The sequence below is a fragment of the Antennarius striatus genome, chromosome 11, assembly GCF_040054535.1.
Source record: "Antennarius striatus isolate MH-2024 chromosome 11, ASM4005453v1, whole genome shotgun sequence".
In the NCBI taxonomy this organism is placed as follows: Eukaryota; Metazoa; Chordata; class Actinopteri; order Lophiiformes; family Antennariidae; genus Antennarius; species Antennarius striatus.
This window is the reverse complement of record NC_090786.1, coordinates 15,464,653-15,486,563: the sequence shown is the minus strand read 5'-3', so window position 1 is coordinate 15,486,563 and position 21,911 is coordinate 15,464,653. Positions and strand designations below refer to the sequence as shown.

Sequence of the window (21,911 nt, the reverse complement as noted above, 5' to 3'; positions counted from 1 at the left end):
AGCAAGAGACACCTTCTCTGTGATAACCTGACGGCATGTCTCCAGGGGGAGCCCGGGGTTTTTCAGTGTTTTCTCTCCGGTCTAATTTGATGAATGCTCCCTGGCACACAACACGTCTCTTTAGAGATGAGCTGAAAGTCAGGAGGACACTGAAGGCATCTGAAGGGTTTATCTGAAGCATGGCTCTGGTGTGCTGGTAATGTATTCCACTGAGGATGCTTGTTGTTTTGTTTTGCTTCCCTGCTTTTTGTGTTTCCCCATATAAGCTCTGCATTTTTCCAACAGGAGCTCTTGCTTTGGGAAGCTGTCTCTTTTTGGTGATTGGTAACTTTAATAAAATTTGTACAATTTTCATTAATGTGCACAATCTGCTGCTAATTAGGATGTGTTGTGAAAATGGATCTTTACACGAAGACAAAGAAAGTTGTGTTTTTTATTAGACTGAAGATTCTAGCTTAAATGAAAAAAGACAAGAAAATCTTCAATGCTGCAAACAAACCTGGAATGCGTTGACTATACCTTTAATAGTTCTTTATCTCACTGTGCCTGAGCCCTGGTGTCTATGACCCATATAGTCATACTGAATACAATCTATTAGATGTGTGTCCTACTAAATAACTGTTCCCTACAGGCTCTCACTATTTTCAGGCTGGCCCATTCAAGGAAGAAATCCCTGAGACTGGAGGTGGATTGTTTAAACGTCTCTCCATATTTGGACCACATTATAATACATACTGTAGCTGTTGTCTAAAATACTTTACATTGAAGTAAAATATTACCTTCATCTATATTTTAAATACATGTTATTGTCCTTGAAGGTTGAATCAGAAGCAACAAGACTTGGGTTGAGTTCAGTTGCTTCTCTTTACGCCCGGATGGACAGGAATCTACACCAGACAATCTCATATTTTACTATGATAATACAAAATTTAATTTCAGTAAAGTTGCTCTTAACATGATATTCAGCACTTAATTATTATATCAGCATTGCTCCATTTGATAGTAATAGTTAGTAGCATTATTATTATTATTTTGGAAAAGAAAGGGAAAAATCGCATTTTCTAACAGAATGAATAAATCACCAGAGAATACATTGAACAGTTGTAATTAACCTTCCTAAATTCGACAATGTCAAAAAAAGCATCTGGGGAAAATATCAGAGCAAAGTCAGAAAAAAAATCCTTAACTGCTACAAGGCTATTCTGATTGTACTTCTTTGACCTCATGTTTCTTTTATTTCCATTCTCTCATGATAATTCTGAATACTTCATCAAAAGTAGTTTCAAGAACACATTTTAAGCCGATAGTGTAGGTACAAATGTAGTCTATAGTTATCCCTTGAAGCCAGAGCTTCAACTGCCCCTCAAAGCAGAGGGACACGTATTCCATGTCTGTCCCTGCTCAGATGGTGTGCCATTACTGCTGGCACTGATTCCACAGACCTGCTGGTGACCATTTCTAACTAGAGTTGTGGTCTGCACAGACTAATTGGGAGGAGCTTGTTGTCCACAGCCTCACTCCTGCAGCAACACATCATTAATGCGCCAGTGAGAGACAGCCTCATGGTTAGACACGTAATGAATTTACCCATGGCAGCTATCACACTGCAGCAGCCGCTCTTATCAGAATGTCTGATGACATCCAAGTATCTAACTTAGCACCCTGGAACTAGGTCGATGTTGATGAATAATTTAGTCCCAGATGCTCAATAGACTCCAACTGAATAATGAAGGCATGCGGGTCTTTAAGACTGAGTTCAACTCAGTGTATTGCATGGCCTTCGCCCACACTCTTCCTACAGCTGGTCTGCCAAACCGTCAGCATTGTGGACTCAGACGCAGGCATCAACAACACAAAAGACACTGGCAAGGTACTGTCGCTATTATGGTGCAGCTGTGCACCAAACACTGTTGGTTTTAACTACTGTATATATAGAAGTATCGTGTTAAAATCTTGATATTGCATAATGTGGTGCGAAACTTTGTTTTGACACAACAACTTGCCATAACAGCACAGAATCATGTCACTGTAAGAGAAAGACATGAATTCACAAAGGAAATCATCAGTCAATAGAACCTGACTATATGAAGAGCAAAAAAGAGGATGCTTCATCATTATTTTCAGGAAACAAAGAGTTGAGAATTTACTGAAATGTGAAAAAATAACTTTAACATATTCAAATCTGCAATCCTAAATAACTGTCATTATAACAATGTTTTCATGTTTATGATTAGCAGCTATTAGTAACTTGGAGTGCATAAGTATGAATATACTGTAAGAGAGCACGTGAGTACACGGTGCAGGAAGTGTGATTCTTCACAAGACCAAAGGAATAATGCAAAAAGATGGTGATTTATTTCAAAGGCAATTAACAGTGAATAAATGTTACTGTTTGTGGCACTGCAGAGAGAGAGAGAGAGAGAGAGAGAGAGAGAGAGAGAGAGAGAGAGAGAGAGAGAGAGAGAGAGAGAGACAGAGAGAGAGACTTTGCTTTGGCAGAAAGCCTTTGTTTTATTTAAAATGAAGCAGCTGTTGCTGCAACTGGACCTCAGGCAGAGTATCCATGTCATTAAAAAAAGAATGGTCAAAGGTTTTCCATCTCCTACCCGGTGCCCTCATGTTCCTGTCTCACCATACATCTTCCTCCAGGCTTAAGTCGCCGCACCCCAGACATTCTAACGAGGTGCTGGGAGGCAGCTTCACACACCTTTACCACAGTGCACTATGGGTGTGCCAAGCCACACACAGGCAGTGTCACACAGGAACACATGTTTCCCAGTGGATGTTAAGAGCATTTTCCTAACACTGTGAACCCTAAATGTGCTTCAGAATAAGGAGAAATGTGTAACACTTAGCGGGGGTAACTGCAAATTCTTTTTTTTTTTTTTTCAAAATATCTCTTACAGGTCAACCGTTGGATTTAGCTGATCCAATTATTGGGTAATCAGTGGCAGCTAGTGATAAAATTGTTTGGGGAGGAACACCTTTCAAATGTTAATTTTCTAGTAATCCAGATAAAAACCAGCAAACAGGAACAGGCTAGAAGGTAGAAATATCGCTCGTCCCACTACCACGTGTTGCATGTATTTCTCCAGGGACATCAGGTAATTTTAAAAATTCTGAACAGATAACTGAGGAGTGGTAGTTATGGTTACATCAAAGATTTCAAGTCACATTAGACTAAAAACAAATATAAAAGCCATGCCATTTTGTCTGCCACAAGAAGTGAAAGGGTCCATGGTGCACGTATGTAGAGAGCTGCCACCTGTGGAAAATCAGAAGCGCCCAATCAGAGAGCAGCTTCAGATCACCTGCTGGCCAAAGCTGAAGGGCTCCTAAAAACTAGTTTTAATGGTGCCATGATGCAGTCAAACTAGAGCATTCCAGTTGGAAACAATTTTAAATGAGAGAGAGAGAGAGAGAGAGAGAGAGAGAGAGAGAGAGAGAGAGAGAGAGAGAGAGAGAGAGAGAGAGAGAGAGAGAGAGAGAGAGAGAGAGAGAGAGAAGACAGAGAGCAGCTCCATTCTCTGAGAATAAAAACAACTTAAATAACCAATAAGACTCCGGAAGGAGAGAGGAGTAATAGGTCAATTGCTAGCTTCATGCACAGGCCAAGAAATGCTTCTACTCAGGGAGATGAAATGCTGAATGCAAGAGAGTGATACAAAGGAGCAGGTGATGTCTGTGTTAGTGTGTTAAATGTGTGTTGTACGAGAAGATGAGGTGAATATGAGGTAAATACAAAACTGCTTCAAACTGTAGACATGCCCACGCCCTCATTAAACACGCCGTCTCTCGGGGACACTGAGAACACTGCCTTGTGAGGACTCCTTTTAATGTGGCTGCTTCAAGGCACTGCTCTGCTGCTTTGTAAATCTTCCTCAAGTCCCCTTAAGGGCCCCGATTGCACTTGTTTTCCAGAGGCAGTCACCCACATGGCCTTCATGCAAAATCAGCACTAGTGTATTGCAGGCTGTGGCTCAGGCACCGATGTAATCAAGAAAGTTGTTTGCCTGTCTGTTTGACACAAAGTTCATCCTTACTCAGCACCTGCGTCACACGATCACCTTGTCAGTGACTGATTCAGAGTGAACCATGTGTGACTCGTGCCTCATTTTCACCCTCACATAATTCACACAAATCAAGACAGTTGTAATTCCAAACAGGCATGATACTTATTATTTATTACTAGGGATGTATAAATAATGTGCAGACAATATGGACAAGTGCCTGCAGTCATTCCACATCACAGAAAGATGTGGAATGACTGCATATTGAATGGCTGCCATGTAGAATACAGCTTGTTGCATATTACACAAAGAGAGCTGGATGCCTTCTGTTAGCTACATGCTCTAAATGACAAAATCTTAATATGAAATTCATAACACTATCTGCTTCCATCTACCTCCTACGCCACCCCACTTGTTCTGTCTTGTTTTCTCTCATGCCTATGCATAAGATTTGCTCCATAGATGTGTATTACACCCCCCTCCCCCCACTTAACACTTAAATCTGTTGTCATTGAATCGTTTCCAGTGTGGATGCCGTGATATTTGCAATCAAATCTGAAACTCTGTGCATCTCTGCAGCTTGACTTGGTATTCATCTGGCCTGAGAGCAGGTAACTACCCAGGAGGAATATTATACACTAAGCTGGGAAAGAGGAATGTTTGAAAACATCATGTAAACATGATCATATCCACCTAAATATTAATATAAAACAATTGTCATTAGGTGGAAATAGTTAAACTAAAACAAAAGTGTCTGAGATATGTAATGTTCATGTTCCTTTCCTTCAATATCTAAAAATAGATGGCAAATCAAAGCATGTGACTGTGTGTTTTGAGAAAGAGAGAGAGAGAGCAAGACACAAAGCGACACATGCAGCTTGCCCACAAAGCACTGTCTTCCTGACTTTCCCTGCATCTTGATATGCAGTCCCAGTCCCTCATCAGGTGACAGGAACAAATTTGTCATCCTAATACAGATGCCATCATTGCAGAGATAAATGCACTCAGGCCTAATTCCCTCGTGTAACGTTTGCAAAAACATGACATGACGAAGGAGGAAGAGCAGCTTTGCCCTAGAATAGCAGACCAGGTCGCCTGTAGCTCCCACAGAGCATCACCATAATCAGATTCCTGTCCTCCAGGTCTGACTGTGTCATTCACACACGGCTGTGTGGCTGCTTTAAACAAACAAGTGCTGCTTCATTCAATTTGAGGAAACAAAAAAACACAACCAAATAATCCTAAACTCAAATTAGGAACCATTTAGAAAGTGATCCAGTAATCAAGTGACAGTGTTGTAATGACAAACTTTTCAATATTACAAATTTTGACTTGATCCGTTTTTAATTATTTATAGAAACTACGTTTTTTTTCTCCCTCGTTTCACCAGTCACTCAGCTTTGGTCATGAAAAACAGACATTGAGTTGTTTAATTTTCAGGAAAATTATATTTCGGAATAATCCACTCAGCTTCCAGTTAGGACTTAACAAAGACCACTTACATCATCTCTGTCTGAATGCTAATTATGAAGCTACTGACGGCAGCTGAATTACGTCAGAGATGTACGCATTGGAGTTTGTCTTGCTCTGCGCTAAGATAATTTATCCATATGTAATACCATGTTCATTTAATCTATATAAAAAACAAAGTATGTGACACTCTCTGCACTTATGATACATATTTACTGAAAACTGATACTGTAAGAACTCAGCATCTAATGATTATTTCCCAAAATTGCGGTTAATAATAATAAAAATTAAATTGCAAATACAATGCACACTCGTTCTTTGCGGTTAATGCGTTCCAGGAACCACACGCGATTAACGATTTCCGTGATAGATTGACAAATTATTTATCTCATTATTTACGGTAATTTAAACATTTATTGATATTAAACCACCTTCTATCTGTATTACCTTTTCCCACACTCTTAGCTTTCTGTCTCACGTAAGTCAAAGACTCACAGAATTGAGCGCACTTTCGGATGCCGTCAGTAGAATGCGCCTTCGGTATCAAAACTCCGCATTGATGCGTGAATGCGCGAGGGCGTACGGTATACGGAATTGTCGGCTTGAAAATTGAGGTATATACAATTTTCTCCATTACAGTACTCTCCATCTTCAGTCCATTCGACTGGCAAACTCACAGAATGCAGATTAATTTATTTTATTTCTGTACCTCCTGGAATTTGCTTTACCTTAATTTATCTGGTAATGACATTATTTTATTTTACCCTCCACTCCTCCCTAAACATTTATTGGTAATACTTCATCTGGTGTTTAATATCAGAACATGATGACTGCACTCCAAATAGATAAAGTATCCTGGTCTGTTTAGTGATACTCTGTCTACTTACTCTTTTGAATATCTAGACAAAGAAATTGAGATGGATGAAGAGGTTTTCAATCCCCAAGTCAAGGTCCTTTTCTTTATTAACAATCTTTGCAACTGAATTATTTGCTATAATTTTGAACATCTAAGGACATGAAAGATGTGATTTTAAATAAAGTTAAGAAAATTTTGTTTTCATGAGAACTGATTTGTACTGTTTATCTTGCAGTACCTGTATCATCAGTTAAATAGTTTTTAGATGCATCAGCCAGTTAGTGCCTGACATTTTATGTTTTAACAATGAAGATCTTAGCCAATTTCAGTAAGCAGTTGCTACGGACCTTGTGTTTATGACTTTCATATATACACCAGCAAATTCTTGCTGGTGGGAACAAATCACTCTGAAAAAAAAATATTTTGATGTTAATCATTTGGTCCCTGACTCTTCTCTTTCAATAAATAATAACAGTAAATATCAGAACAGGCAACACTATGGTCAATAAAACATTTTGTAAATCTGTCAGTATCTGCTTTGCACACAAAATCCACTTCTATATAAAAGTGGAAACTTTCACACTGCGTAGGTTTTTCTTCTCATCATCCAAATTGATGCAGTGGGACAGTCTGGAGTCATATGTAAATCAGCCAGCAGTGTGAGAACTGCAAAAGCAAACATGCTGCTCCCATAATTGTCTCAATAGTGGCAGAAGATATCATGACTTTGTTTTGGACAACTTTTAAATCAAGGGGGTGGGGGTGCCTCAGATGGCTAACCCGTGGATTGTGTCAATTATAAATATACATGTAAAAACGCTTGTCAAATTATGTGGACAACAGCAACACAATCAGCACAGTGGAGTTTATGTCAAACTGGTGTGGATCTGCAAATCCGGTGGACTCTAAGTGTGTTACAACATGATGTTGAAGGGCAGCATCCATAATGGCCCCTGGTGAGGCTGAGATGATGGATATGGTCTGTCGCTGGGAGTGAGTGCCATGGGCCTGGGGCCACTGCAGGTCTATGGTGTTACCTTCTTTGCCATCTGTCAGCGTTAGGTGGCACAAACGCATGACCAGGCCTGAGGCAACACACTCCAGGACCACCCACAGCAGCACACAGCAGTTTAGGGGCAAGGTGGAGGGGGTCAGCAAGCCACACAAGGGCAAAAAATCAGAGCTGCCCATCAACACAACTTTGAACAAAAACGATTCAACATGATTAAAAGTAGAGTAACATATTGTACAGCCACTGCATTAACACCTCTGATTTTTCTGTTTCTTTGGCATGGATAACTGATGTCACCAGATATTTTCTTGAGGGACAATGCATAAAATAAAACTTGAAAAAATCCAAAAGAAAAGAAAAATCAATAGCATGTCTGTCAGTGAAGTGAGGCATTTGATAACAGTGGCTATTTTTTCTCCTCGAGCACACAATATCTCAGAACATTGGTCAGTCCCATACATCTGCATTGCAGGGGAAATCTTATCCTGAGGTTGTTTTCTTTTCAGTGAATAATTGAAGGCACCACACAACCTCACAGGCCACTGACACTCAGACTGAACACTCCAGTAAGTCTGTGTCTGAGACCATAGGCTCAATATCCTGTAACATGACTGAAGCCTCGCTGATTCTCACTGCACATGTGAAACAGTCTTATTTCCTTTATCACCACTTGCTTTTTGTTTTAATTGCTGAGTGCACAGATGTGAAAATAATGTTAAAAAAACCCAACAACAACAAGAATGTTTTCTTGTTTTGAAACAAGATCAGTTGAGGAGTACAATTTCACTTGGTTGAAAATCTGATGAAAAATTCAGTTTAATATACGTAAATACAAAAGACAGAAGAGAAACAAATAACATTTTTTAATCAACTCTGCAAATCACTAATTTCAAACTGAAGTCTGCTAAGTGCCTGAGAGTTAATGTTAAAAATTGTCTCTGAGCTCAGAGAAACAACACAATATCCAACCAGGTGCACTCAAAAGCTCTTATGTTCCAGTCACTGTCTATAAGTTTAATTTTATGCAGATCTTACAGATAATTTTGAGATGGGTTGTATTATACGTGTCTGCCTGATTCTGTTTAATCATGTTTTCATCATATTTCTTAATTTTTTAATGAATATCTCAGCATAACATAGTCCTAATCTTTTAGAAATGGCTGTGGCCTGTCTGTGGCGTGTCAGAGGCCTGTCATGTGAGCTCACCGTTTGTCTAATTGTACACAGTTTACCAAAGAGTCGTCTTTTCTACAAAAATGAAAAGCAATTAAAGCAAGCTTGCAGAAAATATCCAGCACCAATGCCACGATGGACGCAGCAGTGAGAGTGGTGTGTGCATGAGTCATGGTCACATAGCTGAGACTATCAAAAGCACAGTTCGGTACAACATTAATTGTAAACATAGAAAGCTTTCTGCAATAAAATGAACAGGATCATTAATGCTAACTGCCTGCTATTCAGACTAGATTTCTGGCTATTACTTAGATGCCTGCATTTTCCTTTTACCTTAGCTGAGGAGAAAAGAGTCTTTTGACTAACTAGGTACGTGAATAGGTTAGTCAACATGTATACAAATTGGTCTTTTGGGCTCGCTGTTGAATATTTTCTTTTCTGTTACTTTTTCTTTTTTTACTTCTCTGGCTTTTGGTGCGGGCTCTTGAGCTCAAATTTGGATGCTACTCAGCTGGAGAAACTCTGGGGAACATGAGCAAACCAGTCTGCAAAATGAAAAACACCACTGCATGCTATTCCTTCAACTTGCTGTGTTTTTGCTAACGTAACTAACATTTAAAATTCACCAAATACAGTAGAGCCAATTATCAAAGCACTCCCTGTCCCTAAATTGAAAGTCATAGACTTTTATGGAACTAAGTCTAAAGGCAGTAATACCTTTCTTTATAACAGAAAACTGGAAAATTATTCTTTAAAATCATATTTGTAAACTGCAAATCTTGTGCAGGTTGTGAGATACTTATATTAATGTAAATTGTATTTCTGTCCACAAGTGGACAGTGACTGCCAAGTAACAAACAAACACCTACACATAAATACATACATGCCAATCAGTTGTAAGTGATTGTGAGTGATGTTAAATACACTCCAATGATATCCACTGACAGCAGGTGGAATCACACTATGAACAGGTTGTTTTATTAATGATAATTCCACGTAAAAGCAGATGTCCTGCATACAAAATGAAAGGAATACTTAATCTTTGAACCGAAGTCAGAGTATCAAACCACAATTACAAAACCTGCATGCATACAGTTGTCTGTGGAGAGTTTAATACTTGAAATGAGTTTCAGGTCTGAACATTGATGCATGCAGGATTAATATTAATTCTAGTCTGCAAATTTATTGCAACTTGATCCCCTAAAACAAATAATCCCTACAGTATCAGGACAATCATAACAATGCCCAAAGTTAGCACCAGAAAGAATAAAGAGACATAGTACATGCGTGATTCAGAGAGAGTAGCACAACAGACAGAACGGCTATTGGGCACTAAATTGCAAAATATCTGTCTCCACATGATTACCATGACACAGCTATTTATGGATTATTGTAAGAGTCAGTGAGGGAGGCTAGCAGGTATCCAAACTCTGCATTAAAGGTGCAGCAGTACCACATGTCAAATCATTGATTGTCCAAGTGAAATACAGGAAATCCAGCTTTATGACCCTCATTGCAGGGCAAACAGAGCCACTAGAAGCCAGTTCAGCTGGAACTGAACCATGTGCAGTGACTGCAAATGGAATGGCCCACACAATGTGTTTTGAATGCTCCTCACTTCCCCTAAATGGCCATTACACCCAACTCACCTAGGGTTAATTTACAAGGAGCGGGGCCAATAGGCTATTTGGTGCCAATGATGTGACTTAGTGGCCATTCACTCTCCTAAGGAACAGGCTATGATCTACATTTCTTGAATTTCCACCAACAACCAGCTATAAAAAGAAAATGCACTGCAAAAAAAAAAAAAAATACAAGAAACAAACATTGGATTTGAGGGAAAAATGACTTTATAGTACTGAAATTATCTGTTCATGCAGCACAATGAACCAAACCTGGACAGTACATGACCTGTCATGAAATGACCTACCTGTAAATCAGTGTGACTTCTGCTGTTGTCATAGAGACCAGTTCAGATATGCGTGGCTTCACCTTGACAGGTGTTACTCTGATGTCATTTTACACCAAAGTCTGTTTCTGTTGTTTCCATCAGCTTCAGGAAGTGTTCCTTTATTTTTACCAGCACCAGACTAGAGGTGTTCACCTTGACATTCAGATCCTGCAGAACCCTGACTCCCATCACGTTCTGTTATACAGTACAGGTAAATTCAGGTTACACATGTTCGTACGACCACTTTCTTTTTTTGCTCAACATAGTTACTATGAATTAAAATATGAAGAAATCGATCAGATGACGTACCATACAAAAACTGCTTATAATAAAACTGGTTAATGGTTATTTTACCTGCCAGTGATAACATACTGATGTTAATGACAGGCCAGCAATAGTTGATTATTATCAATCTACTTTAAAACACTTTCAAGAGTACACAACAATGTGAAATTAACAATTAGTAGCAAAAACCAACACATGTTTCACAGTGGTTCAAAAAATAACTCGGAAACTACACTTCTGGTGAGTTTGCTGCATTTAGTCAAATGTAAATGCCAACAGTTGTTACTAATCATCGATAATGTTAAGTGGTACTATTATAAAAAAGCAGGCAATAGCTGCCTGAAGTAAAAAGCAGTTCTTGATTGCTTGCTCATAATTTAAAAATTAACACCAACAACAAACTAGTTTCTGTCGTGAACTGTCTCATCCAGCATTTGTTTTCTGAGGTCTAATTGTCCTTGGGTGTGTCTGTTGAGGTAGAAAGATGACCAACTTTTTGAATCTTCTGAGGACAGCTCTGGGTGTGGATGGCAGCCTCACACTTTGACCACGTGAGCGATTTATAAACCGTATGTGAGCTGGCCGCAGTTGATGATACACAGTAATACAGGTCAGGATCCTTCTCTGTTAAGAGCTTTCAAGTGCTCTTCTACATAGCAGAGTGAATCTTTTTTTAAATTTTCTTATGAGAGCATTACCTACATGGGGAATCATTTGGAATTCACACATTTTTCAAAACACATGTCAATGTCGGAGATGATATACATTTTCATCGGCAGCTGTACAATATAAATTGTACTGAATGTTGGGAGTGACTGGGACTATGAATAATTGAAGTTGAATTAGCAATAATCAAAATCATATACTAAGTAGAAAAGAGTACTCACTGATGAAATGTTTATGTTTCAAACACCAAGGCCATTGTTCACATACAGTATGTGCACTGGAGGATTGTGGTTTAAATAGATGTGACTATGCACCACCACAAAGAGCCCTTCAGTAATACAATGTTCAGAACTTACTGGAAGCTAACTCTTCAGCATGGGCCAAAACACACACAGCATAAACAACTAACTGAGCTAAGAAAAACAAAGTGTAGACTCTTCATCAGGAAACATTAAGATATGATCAAAACAGGCATGAAATCCCCAGAATCCTCCGCCACAGACACATTACACTGAAGAAAGGGGGAAAGAAAGAAGCATCTTAATTTTGTTACTTACAACTCCTCTTATACCCCTGATAACATATAGAGAAAAAAAACCCAACACCTAAATCTTTAAAATTTCCCAAATGTTGTGAGTCACCTGTCTTGCTTCTCCTGGAAAACCTTGTCTTGATTTATAATCGTAGAAATGAATGTAAGTTGTAATTACGGAAACAAAATAAATAAAAATACAAGCGATGACGGTCTCAGAAAATAAAATGCATCATTTCAATACTTTGTTGTGTTGTATCCACCTCTTCACTTTGTTTATGACAAGGAAAATCAACAACACCAAGGATAAATCTTAATATTTAATTCAGCTTTTAAGTCCTGGAATAGAATCAATCCAATTATCCCTTAAGCAACAGGATATTTTAATCACTATTACATTAGTCACTCTGACTCATCTTTTTTTTTTCTCCCATAGTGCATTTCGTTCTTGATTAGCCAGTGTGCTCTAAGATGATAATGTCCTTGTTAATAAAACATGAGTGGACACCCAGTGATTTGATAAGAATGACATTAATATAATGTTACCCATAAGTCAAGGTCCACAGCATTCAATAACAATATAACCCCAGCTGAGTATTTAGAGAACTTTTGATAGGACACCTGAGAAGGCAAAATTCCCTCAGACACTTGAAAATCATTATACTAATAATGATGATTAGCTCAGGCATTACCCTGCCGGAAATCAGTGGACCAGTGCAATAAGACTAAATCTACAGAGCCAGTGTCACTACATGACATCATTTTAATGTTGTAGGACCAGCAAGACAGGGATGTTGGTCACATACTTCTCATTTAATGATTAAAGAGAATGAAAGAAATGTAAAATTAATTTAAAAAAAAGTATAAACCTGAATTATTGGCCATAAAAACAAAAACAAAACAATGAGCTGGTAGATGCTTTAACTCCATTGTACAAAACCTACAGAGCTGCATTTGATCCATTGTTAATATATTGAAATGATTATGGCCACTTGAAATATCGATATTTGAAAGCAGTAGGGACTTAAAACAAGTGGCTTAAAGAAATGTATGTGTACTGCCATAATACCAAAATGCCTTGACCACAACCTCTCACTGTTAGACTGGCCTACAAAGATGTACATTTCTTCTAGATTTGCCATTGGCCGTCTTGATAGACTGATTTAAATTTTCTAGAGCACCATTTTCACCAGGCTTCAATGGTTAGAGCCCAAGAGTGTTGGCCGTCCAATTCGCAATGTAGCAAGCCTAGTAAAACGTACGTGTTCTCATAACGTAATGGTCTAAAGGTATAAAAGCATTTGCTGAATTGCATTTGCTCTCCAAGGGAGATGGAACAGCTGGACAGCCATTAAAATGCTGACGATTGGAGGGAGAGGACACTGAATGCATCATCTCTTTTTACAGAGGCCAGACATGATGCCTTTGTAAGTGTAGTGTCCTGAGACAATAATGTCCTACTGCAGGAGCTCTCTGCGGAAAGGTTGTCACATTGAATCACACTGAGCACTCTGACATCTGCCACTGCACACGTTTTTGCATGCCTCAGTCATCTCTCTGCCAATATCGCAGCACCACTCTTTAATCTAGTGACCTTATTTTCTGTATGAATGCATTAGATAATACCTAGCATGTCACTATTAGCCTTGACTATTTTCCCTTTATTCAAGCTTTAACCTGACACTTCACACACTGTTTGCAATATTATCGGACACATTTTTTTTAAATTTGGGCTCTCACCAAAAAGAGAAAACCGCAAAAGTGACAGCACTAATCTGATTCTCGGTGATACACAACAAACATTTGAAATAATAATCATGAGTAAAGCAAAAAAATTAGTTTGGATTCTAATTAATCAATAATTGCAGAATCTGGTTTGCATAAAATTCTAATGTGACATATTCAAACATCAGGTTGTGTGTAAGGTATGCATGTAAATAATAGGGGACCGGAACCTTAAAAGCCAATGGCTTCTACCCGACAACCCTTTCTTTTTTCTTTTCAGATGTTGTTGATGATGCTTCAACTGTTGTAATAACATGTCTAGAAAGAAGAAAAAAAAAAACTGAATAAATAAATAAATAATGCAATATCTATTTCATGTACTGCATTTCTAGATCATCATAGTCACTATTATCCTCTCCTGATTTTCTGGCAGTCTCGTGGCTCCTTGCTGGCAATTTCTAACACAGCACAAAGAACATAATTATAGTCTGTATATCTTGCCAGCATTACATGGTCCTGTTATGGTTCAGGAACCATGCTGAGTATGAAAGAAACCATTCCTGAGGATCAATATTTATGATTGTGTTATTTTTCCAGCATCTGCAGACTCTTACACAAACCATTATGACCGACAGAGGTCAGAAAGAGAGAGACAGAATTAGGGAAGTAGGGCCATTGCTGTTGCAAAGTGGGATAGGTAAGAGTTTATGTCATAATATGTTAAACTAAGGGGAAAAATTGTATTTTTCCTACTTCACTTTGGATGAAGTAGATTTTAAAAGATTTATTTCAAAGCCAATACAAAGTAAGTGTCACTTTATGTTTTATATGCATTCATATTCAAGGTTCAATTTCTTTTTTTAAGTAATCCTTCCAGATAAAGTCATGAAAGGATGATATATGAAAAGTATTAAAAATATTCTTTGAATTATATACTTTTGGACACTAAATCTAATGAAAGGTGCTGGTGTGTTTTATCCTCAAATCTTTGAAATAGAACTGATACACGGTTGCATTAAGTGATTCCTCAGTGAAAACATTCCGACAAGAAGCTAAAACTGTGACAGTGTGTATCTTTCCATCTTTCATCTTCTAATCATCATTTGCCCAATTATTGATTAATCCAAAATGATTTTTAAATTATATTTGTAAGAAATTACTCAGCCATAATTAAACGTATTTACAGTAAAATTAGGATTATAGTTTATTGCATTTTGCATTATGACTCCAACCTACTGCAGGGCACGTTAACATCACTGGCGAGCTCCTTCAGCTCTCCAGTGATGTTAACGTGAATTTGAGTGACTGCTTCACCCAAAATGCGTGAAGGAACGCTATCACTGGGCCTACGGCTGTCAGACTGTATAACCAGCACTGCTACCAGTTGACCACACACAATCACTCGCACAATCTGAATGACCAGTGAAGTTTTAAGTTGTGGTTTGTGGGTTGTAAAGTGTAAATTGTACATTGGTGACTGTAAATTGTAAATCGGAAATTGTTAATATATATATCTGTATGTATGTTTGACTAATTCCTTCTTCTCTGCTGCCGCAATTGTGTAAATTTCCTCCCTGTGGGACAAATAAAGATTTATCTTAGCTTATCCCTTATCTTATGTTATAAACACATCCTGTATAGACCAATAAGCTTGTAAGCTTGGTACCATCAGTGAATCCATTTTCTACATTCCACCTATTATTATCAATGTAGGGCAAAATCAGTGAAATTACTTTGCTCAGTGATGAAAGCAGAGAAGTTCATCTTCTGTTCAGTGTGCAGGTATTCCTAAGGTGTAAGCAAGTTATTTTTTTGATCAGTAGTTCCAAGCATAATGATGCCAGTAATTAAAATCATTAGTTTGATAGTAAACCATTATTAGCCGTAAAAACAAACACACTCAACATGCAAAACAAATATAGCGATGAGTCAAATTATTCCTAAATAGCCTAATAATATTTTTTATGGAGACTATTATAGCTGCTGTTGCTTTATTCTAGATTTGAGATGAAATACCCTCTACTCTTGGCAAGGACTGTAAAACAATAGTCACATCTCTGTTTTATTTGATAGGATTTCTGCTGGTGCAGATGCAGCACCGTCCATGCAGGGTAGATAAAGATGATGGAGAACCTCTAGGATGGCTATCACGCCAATACACACCCACACACACCACATTTGATTGTATGAGGAATAACACAGACACTGTGGTGCTGCTCCCAATGCTCGAAAAATGATCTATTTTCTCTCCATTTTTAGGTCAGAGGACTGAAGGACAAGAAAGACATGACACAATAAAGTAAGACATTACCAATTATAACAGTCAGATGACGTAATGACACATTAATCCAGGGTGTGCTTCAATGTATGCTGTGAATTGTGAGTATTTTAAAATAGATTAAGCTGAGACAAGACAACATGCGCCTTCGTCATTACCAATACAGTGCGCCCTCGCGCATTCATGCATCGACACTCGTGACTTCACCTCATCGCGGATTTTCGGTAAGTAGTCACATGATACCGTACGTGCATTCTATTGGTTGACGGCATCTGGAAGTGCGCTACGTTCCGTGAGTCTGGGAACGCAACGCACTTCCTTGAGACACAAAAGTGCTTTAAACAGTCAATAGGAGTGTGAGAAAAGGTAATACAGATAGATAATAAATCATACTGGTTTCATATCAGTATAAAGAGTTTGTTGCTCTATCGCGGAATTCGTTAATGGTTCCTGGAACAACACAAGGAACGAGGGCACACTGTAGAATCATTTAAAGATGATCTTACTTGCTGAGGTTCTCGTGGCGTCGTCTGTTTTACTCGTCTGCTCGATGCCGTGGTGGTGGTGATTTCCATGATGGATGTGGACGTCTCTGATCGATTGGCTGTGGTACTTGACTGTGGTGTGATAGAGGAGGGCGAATCCCCAACAAGTCGCACACTGCCCTGGATTTTAATGTTGGGATCGCCCTCAGCGGCCATGTTGAACACCTTCAACCCATTATAGTAGAGGCCCGAGAGCTGGCCCTGAAAGGATCTACTCCGGTCTCGTTCCCAGCCCCCAATCTGTATAGTGGTTTGGCTGTTGAAGATCGTAAGCTGTCGTCCTGTGGAAAAACAACGTTATATATATACAAGAATGTTGAACTGTGGAGTCAGCAACTTATACTACACAGGAAAAAAAAATCAGAAAAACAGATTATTTGCCCAGTGGCTAATGAGACCAATAAATTACGGGCTATACAAGCAAACCCCGATAATTTATTGCAGTTATAATAATGAGATGCCTAGGAAAAAAAAAATGAAAACGCAGAAGTTAGAATCAATGCAGCTTTGCTAAAAGGGCAGTCTAATCTAAAATAACAGGAAAGATGATTAATCGGGAATATTAATATTATTGGTTTACAATAGATTTAGGAACACTTGACAAGATAACATAATTTTCAAAGTGATATAAATGGACAATTTTCTTGCAGAAAATTGCATAGAGAATAGGACAAAAGCAACCACAGCCAAAAGCATATGCCTCATTATGCTTTGCTTATGTTATCTTACAATTTCCCCGAAAACTTCAAGAGATACAAGCAGGTATAAAAAAAATGAAACTACTAGAGGATGTGAGATTATTTTCTACAATCCCACAAAAAGAAGGAAAGACTTCTATAGATATTTACTGTAGAACTGTTGATCCTTTTAGCAAAAGCAACTTAGAAAAACCAAACTGCTATGCTTGAACACATGGAAAACCAAAATAGAAATGATGACAGCATTGTAATAACACAAAGTTGAAAAAAAAGAAAAATGAGAAGACCAAACAAAAAGGCAGAAATGATAGGGCTCATTTCACATTTTAAGTAAGTAGAAAAAATATGAATTAGTTATTAAAGTATAAAGAACAAAGCATGCATTCAGTTTATCAGTTTATCTAATGCCCTATACATATTTACAATATCTGTTAAAGGGACTCAAAATTCTGATTCCAATGCATATTACACTCTATTTATCAGTGCTAGCAGTTTAAACAAACAGACCAAATGACTCTTAGTACTGTATATGTACTGCATATGCTTCAAAAGTGTTTCAAATAACACCAATGAAAGACAGAACTACGTTTAAATTTATGGTTTAGATGTTTACAGAAAAATACTACAGTAATTTATACAAACTTTAACATTACTGATATTACTTCAGTAGGTGGATTTAAATTCATATTTACAGTCCCTTTAACCTTAAGTCGAAAATAAACACGTTTTAAAACAGCTGACATCTCTAAAATAAATATGTTATTATGAAAAGTATGAAACATTACACACTAAATTTAACTGTTCAAATCATTTAGTTTTTAACGTTTTACTGAACATTTAATTTTTAGACTTCGTTATTATCAAATTATTTTATTTAAAATTTTAATCAGTGATTTTACCTTTGTCGAGTAGCCATTCGTCAACTACTCGACCAAGACGGTATGGGATTCGCTGTCTAGCAATCGCCAGGCGTTCGTTATCATTGTTGCCTTTAAAGTTTAAAGAGACATTTCATTGGTTAAAATCTGTAAGGTCAAAGGTTAAATGTTCATACTTAATACTGAAACTATACAATTACACAAAGGTTTTATAATTGAAAAGTTTTTGATGTTTATTAAAAAAAAAGCAACATTTACCGAAACATTTTTTTAACAAACTTCACTCATTTTATTTTATTTTAGCAAACAAATTAGGCCTATATTAATTGAAAATAAGTGAACTACTATGATGTTTCATCTACATTAATAGAGTTATGTTATAAACCAACCCACATCACAAATTTATCTGAACCATTACAAGAGATTTACCATAATATTTCCATCCCATTAGTCTTTCCCCTCTAGCTTTTAAACTGCGTTTTAAACTAGTTATATACATTTACAAAAAAAAGAACATCATTTAAATGTATCATTGAATCAACCTTTTATGATTTAAAGAATTTAACTTTATCGTATTACAAAGACCCACCCCATTTATAAAATGTGTAATTGACAAAACATAATATTGCTAATAGCAGTACAACAGTTAACACAGTATACATTCAGAGCATCTGGTTGGGAAAAGTCAGAAAACAATGTGAAAGTAGGTACATGTATTGTAAAACCTTTAATAAAATGACTTTGACAATAGCTATGAGTTATAAAGAAGCGTAGGACAAGGGTTTAACGGACACTGTATAGTAGAGCCAATCTAAAAATATTTTTCCAACAGTATTCAGAGTATATATCAAATAAGTATGAGGAAAAGGAAAAACAACAGATAAAGGAAAAAATTACACCAAAATTGGGGGCACTTCAGCAATAATGAGGGCAAATTCTGCATCACTCTTTTGTCAAGGCCAATAACCTCCTGAACAGAAGACTTTCAGCAACGTGGCACTGTCTTTGACTACTTGTCCTTGAGTATTGTCTGCAGAAATTGAATTCAGTCAGCTCCATTCTTCCTGCAGATTGACAATATTTGTTCCATCAGTGGTATTAACTCCGCTTTTGCAGATAAAGATCCGGTAGCTAATAAAGATGTGGTGAATGGTTAAGATGGAGTAAAGAATCACAGAGACATGATTGAAAGAGGTAATCTTTGTAACCGATACACAGCTGGTCTGATGAAAGGTTTCAGAGGTAAGATGACGCATCAAAAGACATTTCTTAATCACATCAACTTGAATTACTGTAGGGGATCAGCAACACAGAAAAGGGTTTAAAGCTTGTCTATGTGGCTCATGGAATTTGGCTGCAGTCGATTGTGCCATGCTGTCACACAAAGGCTTGTGAAGGAGATTTAGTGGAACACATCTCCTTCAACACTGATGTAAAAGATACACTCTGCATTACAACAATCTCACAGAGGGACAATGTTTGTATCATCGATGTGGATCTCGAAACATTACTTAGTGAGCTATATTTTTGAAACATTCCTACTATGAATCAGGTCACTGTAAATGGAGCACCTTCATGCTAAACAGAAAGTCACCTATGAAGTGTGCACATTTATACTGGCTGATGACGGACTTCATGATATTCAAGGGCAAAGCTGGTGACATCCTGTTTTTATTATATTTTCATCAATTCATATGAAAAATCTATGAAAAGAAAAGAAAAGAAAAGAAAACGATATATAATGGTTCCAAATATCCTGGTCGTTATGTCATAAACATTTACTTAAATGAAAGAAACAAAATAAAACAGGCTTTAACATTTCCCTGTGGGGCTGGGGTCTGCAGTCACTTTTAAGGGTAATGAAATCAGTGCATTAGCTGCAAATTAACGCAGGAGCATAGTAGTAGTATCATGGTAAGGAGATAAAGTGTCACCTGGTGCAGTGGTGCTCAATCTGTGATGGGTTTTGAATAATGTTCAGACTGTGTGTGAAAAGTTACAGAAAAAACAATGATGAACTTTTTTAGTCTGTCTTGTCATATTACAAAAACGGGCGGCCCGGTGGCGCAGTGGGTAGCGCTGTTGCTGCACAGCAAGGCAGTTCCGAGTTTGAATCCCCCTCTGTGTTGAGTTTGCATGTTCTCCCCGTGTCTGCGTGGGCTCTTTCCAGGTTATCTGGCCTCCTACCACCTCCAAAAACATGTGTTTCAGATTAATTAACAAATTAATTTGTGTTAACTAAATTGCCCGTAGCGTGTGAGTGTGAGCGTGCATGGTTGTCCGTCTTTGTGTGGCTCCGTGGCGCACTGGCGTCACGCCCGGAGTTTGGCCTGCCTCATGCCCTAAGCTAGCTGGGATTGGCCCCAGCTCCCCGTGATCCGCTATGGCGAATACAGAGGTTCGGAAGATGAATGAATGAATGAATATTACAAGAACAACAGACTTGTAAATAATAATTATGTGGTTGCAGAAAATTGTCATGGCTAACATTTGTAGAAAATATGTCTAGTTTATGCATCAGGTAGAAAATCACAAAGCTTCTTTCAGATAGGTATAAACAGAGTACAGCAGCCCCCAGTTTTCTTTGTGATGTTTTTATACTGCTCATACCATTTTGTGTTGAATGCACGGTATATTTCTGTAATGCAAGATTCTTGGAGCTCTGCATGACCTAAATCTTCTAGGGACTGTGGAAGTACTATGCACATGCAAATAAATTGACAAATATTCAAAAGCACACACATCTGTACTTTCTTATTTATTTGTGTCATTTGTCACATTAATGAATAAATCATTAATTTCTTTATAGTGGCTTTGTTTATTCCTGTCACCTCAGTCTGTCATTCACTGGGTGTTATTTGTTGTGTCACCTCTGTTCTTTGCTGCTGTGACACCTCATCAGAAGAGGATTCATTATCAAATAGGACTGACATGATTATATATTTATACTCATGAAAAGCAGCACTTGGCATTTTCTTTTTCTTTTTCATTTCATACATTTTGGCTTAATGTCTTTCATTCATTCATCTTTTTGTAGACAAGATGACTCTAATCTTATCTGAAGTTATGTGTCGCAGGTTCTGCTGGAGCTCATTTGGCTATGGGCAGGAAGTTGGATGCCAGCTCATTGCAGGGCCAAATATTTACACACATACTCACACCTAGGGACAATTTTTGGGTAAGCAATTCACCTAAATTGCATGTACTTGGAAAGAGAACCCACACGGATACTGGGATAACATACAAACTGTGCACAGAGAGGAATCAACCAGGAACCTTCTTGCTGTGAGGCGACAGTGCTTCCCACTGTGCCAACGTGCTTCCCTGCTGTAAATATTTTGCAAGAAACATTTAGTTGCAGTTGATAGGGAGGACCCAGAAGTATGTGCACACATATACTAGAAATGCAGAGTCATTCTGTGTCACATGCACAAAAATCCTCCACCATTTTCAAAACCATTAATATTTTGTTTTTTTATTACACCTTATGGCTTGCTCAGTGGATCCTTAATTTAAAGGTCCCATATTATGCTTTTTTTTAAATTCATGTCATTCAGTTGCCAGATATCCAACTACATTTTATTTGAAATGTCTTACCCCAAAGTGATCCACGGTCCTCAATATCTTTGATTGAATATTGATAAAATCGCTTCTGCTCCCGAACACTCTGTGTTAATGAATCGTAGCTCTTAGCTCCCTATCTCCACCCCACTCCCCCCTCAGAGCCTCCTCTATCAACATGTCCCTCCCCCCACGCGTTCACGGGTATTTTGTTTTGATCCAGTGTTGGAGAGGTTGTCAGTCTGAAACTTTTCTTTCACTAACTTTGTTA

At 37.9% G+C, this 21,911-nt stretch overlaps 1 protein-coding gene across 7 annotated transcripts in view; it reads right to left on the bottom strand.

Moving 5' to 3' along the window:
- Positions 1 to 21,911, bottom strand: part of LOC137603478 (neurexin-1a-like) — a 259,246-nt gene that overhangs the window by 22,307 nt on the left and 215,028 nt on the right. For 4 of the 7 annotated variants that reach the window (XM_068326991.1, XM_068326989.1, XM_068326992.1 and 1 more), the window contains 2 exons: positions 18,101 to 18,190; positions 16,465 to 16,784 (listed from right to left, as the gene is read on the bottom strand). In XM_068326991.1, the coding sequence (XP_068183092.1) occupies positions 16,465 to 16,784; positions 18,101 to 18,190 (410 nt within the window). The remainder of the gene's footprint in view (positions 1 to 16,464; positions 16,785 to 18,100; positions 18,191 to 21,911) is intronic. The other 3 variants (XM_068326993.1, XM_068326996.1, XM_068326995.1) reach the window with 1 other exon arrangement.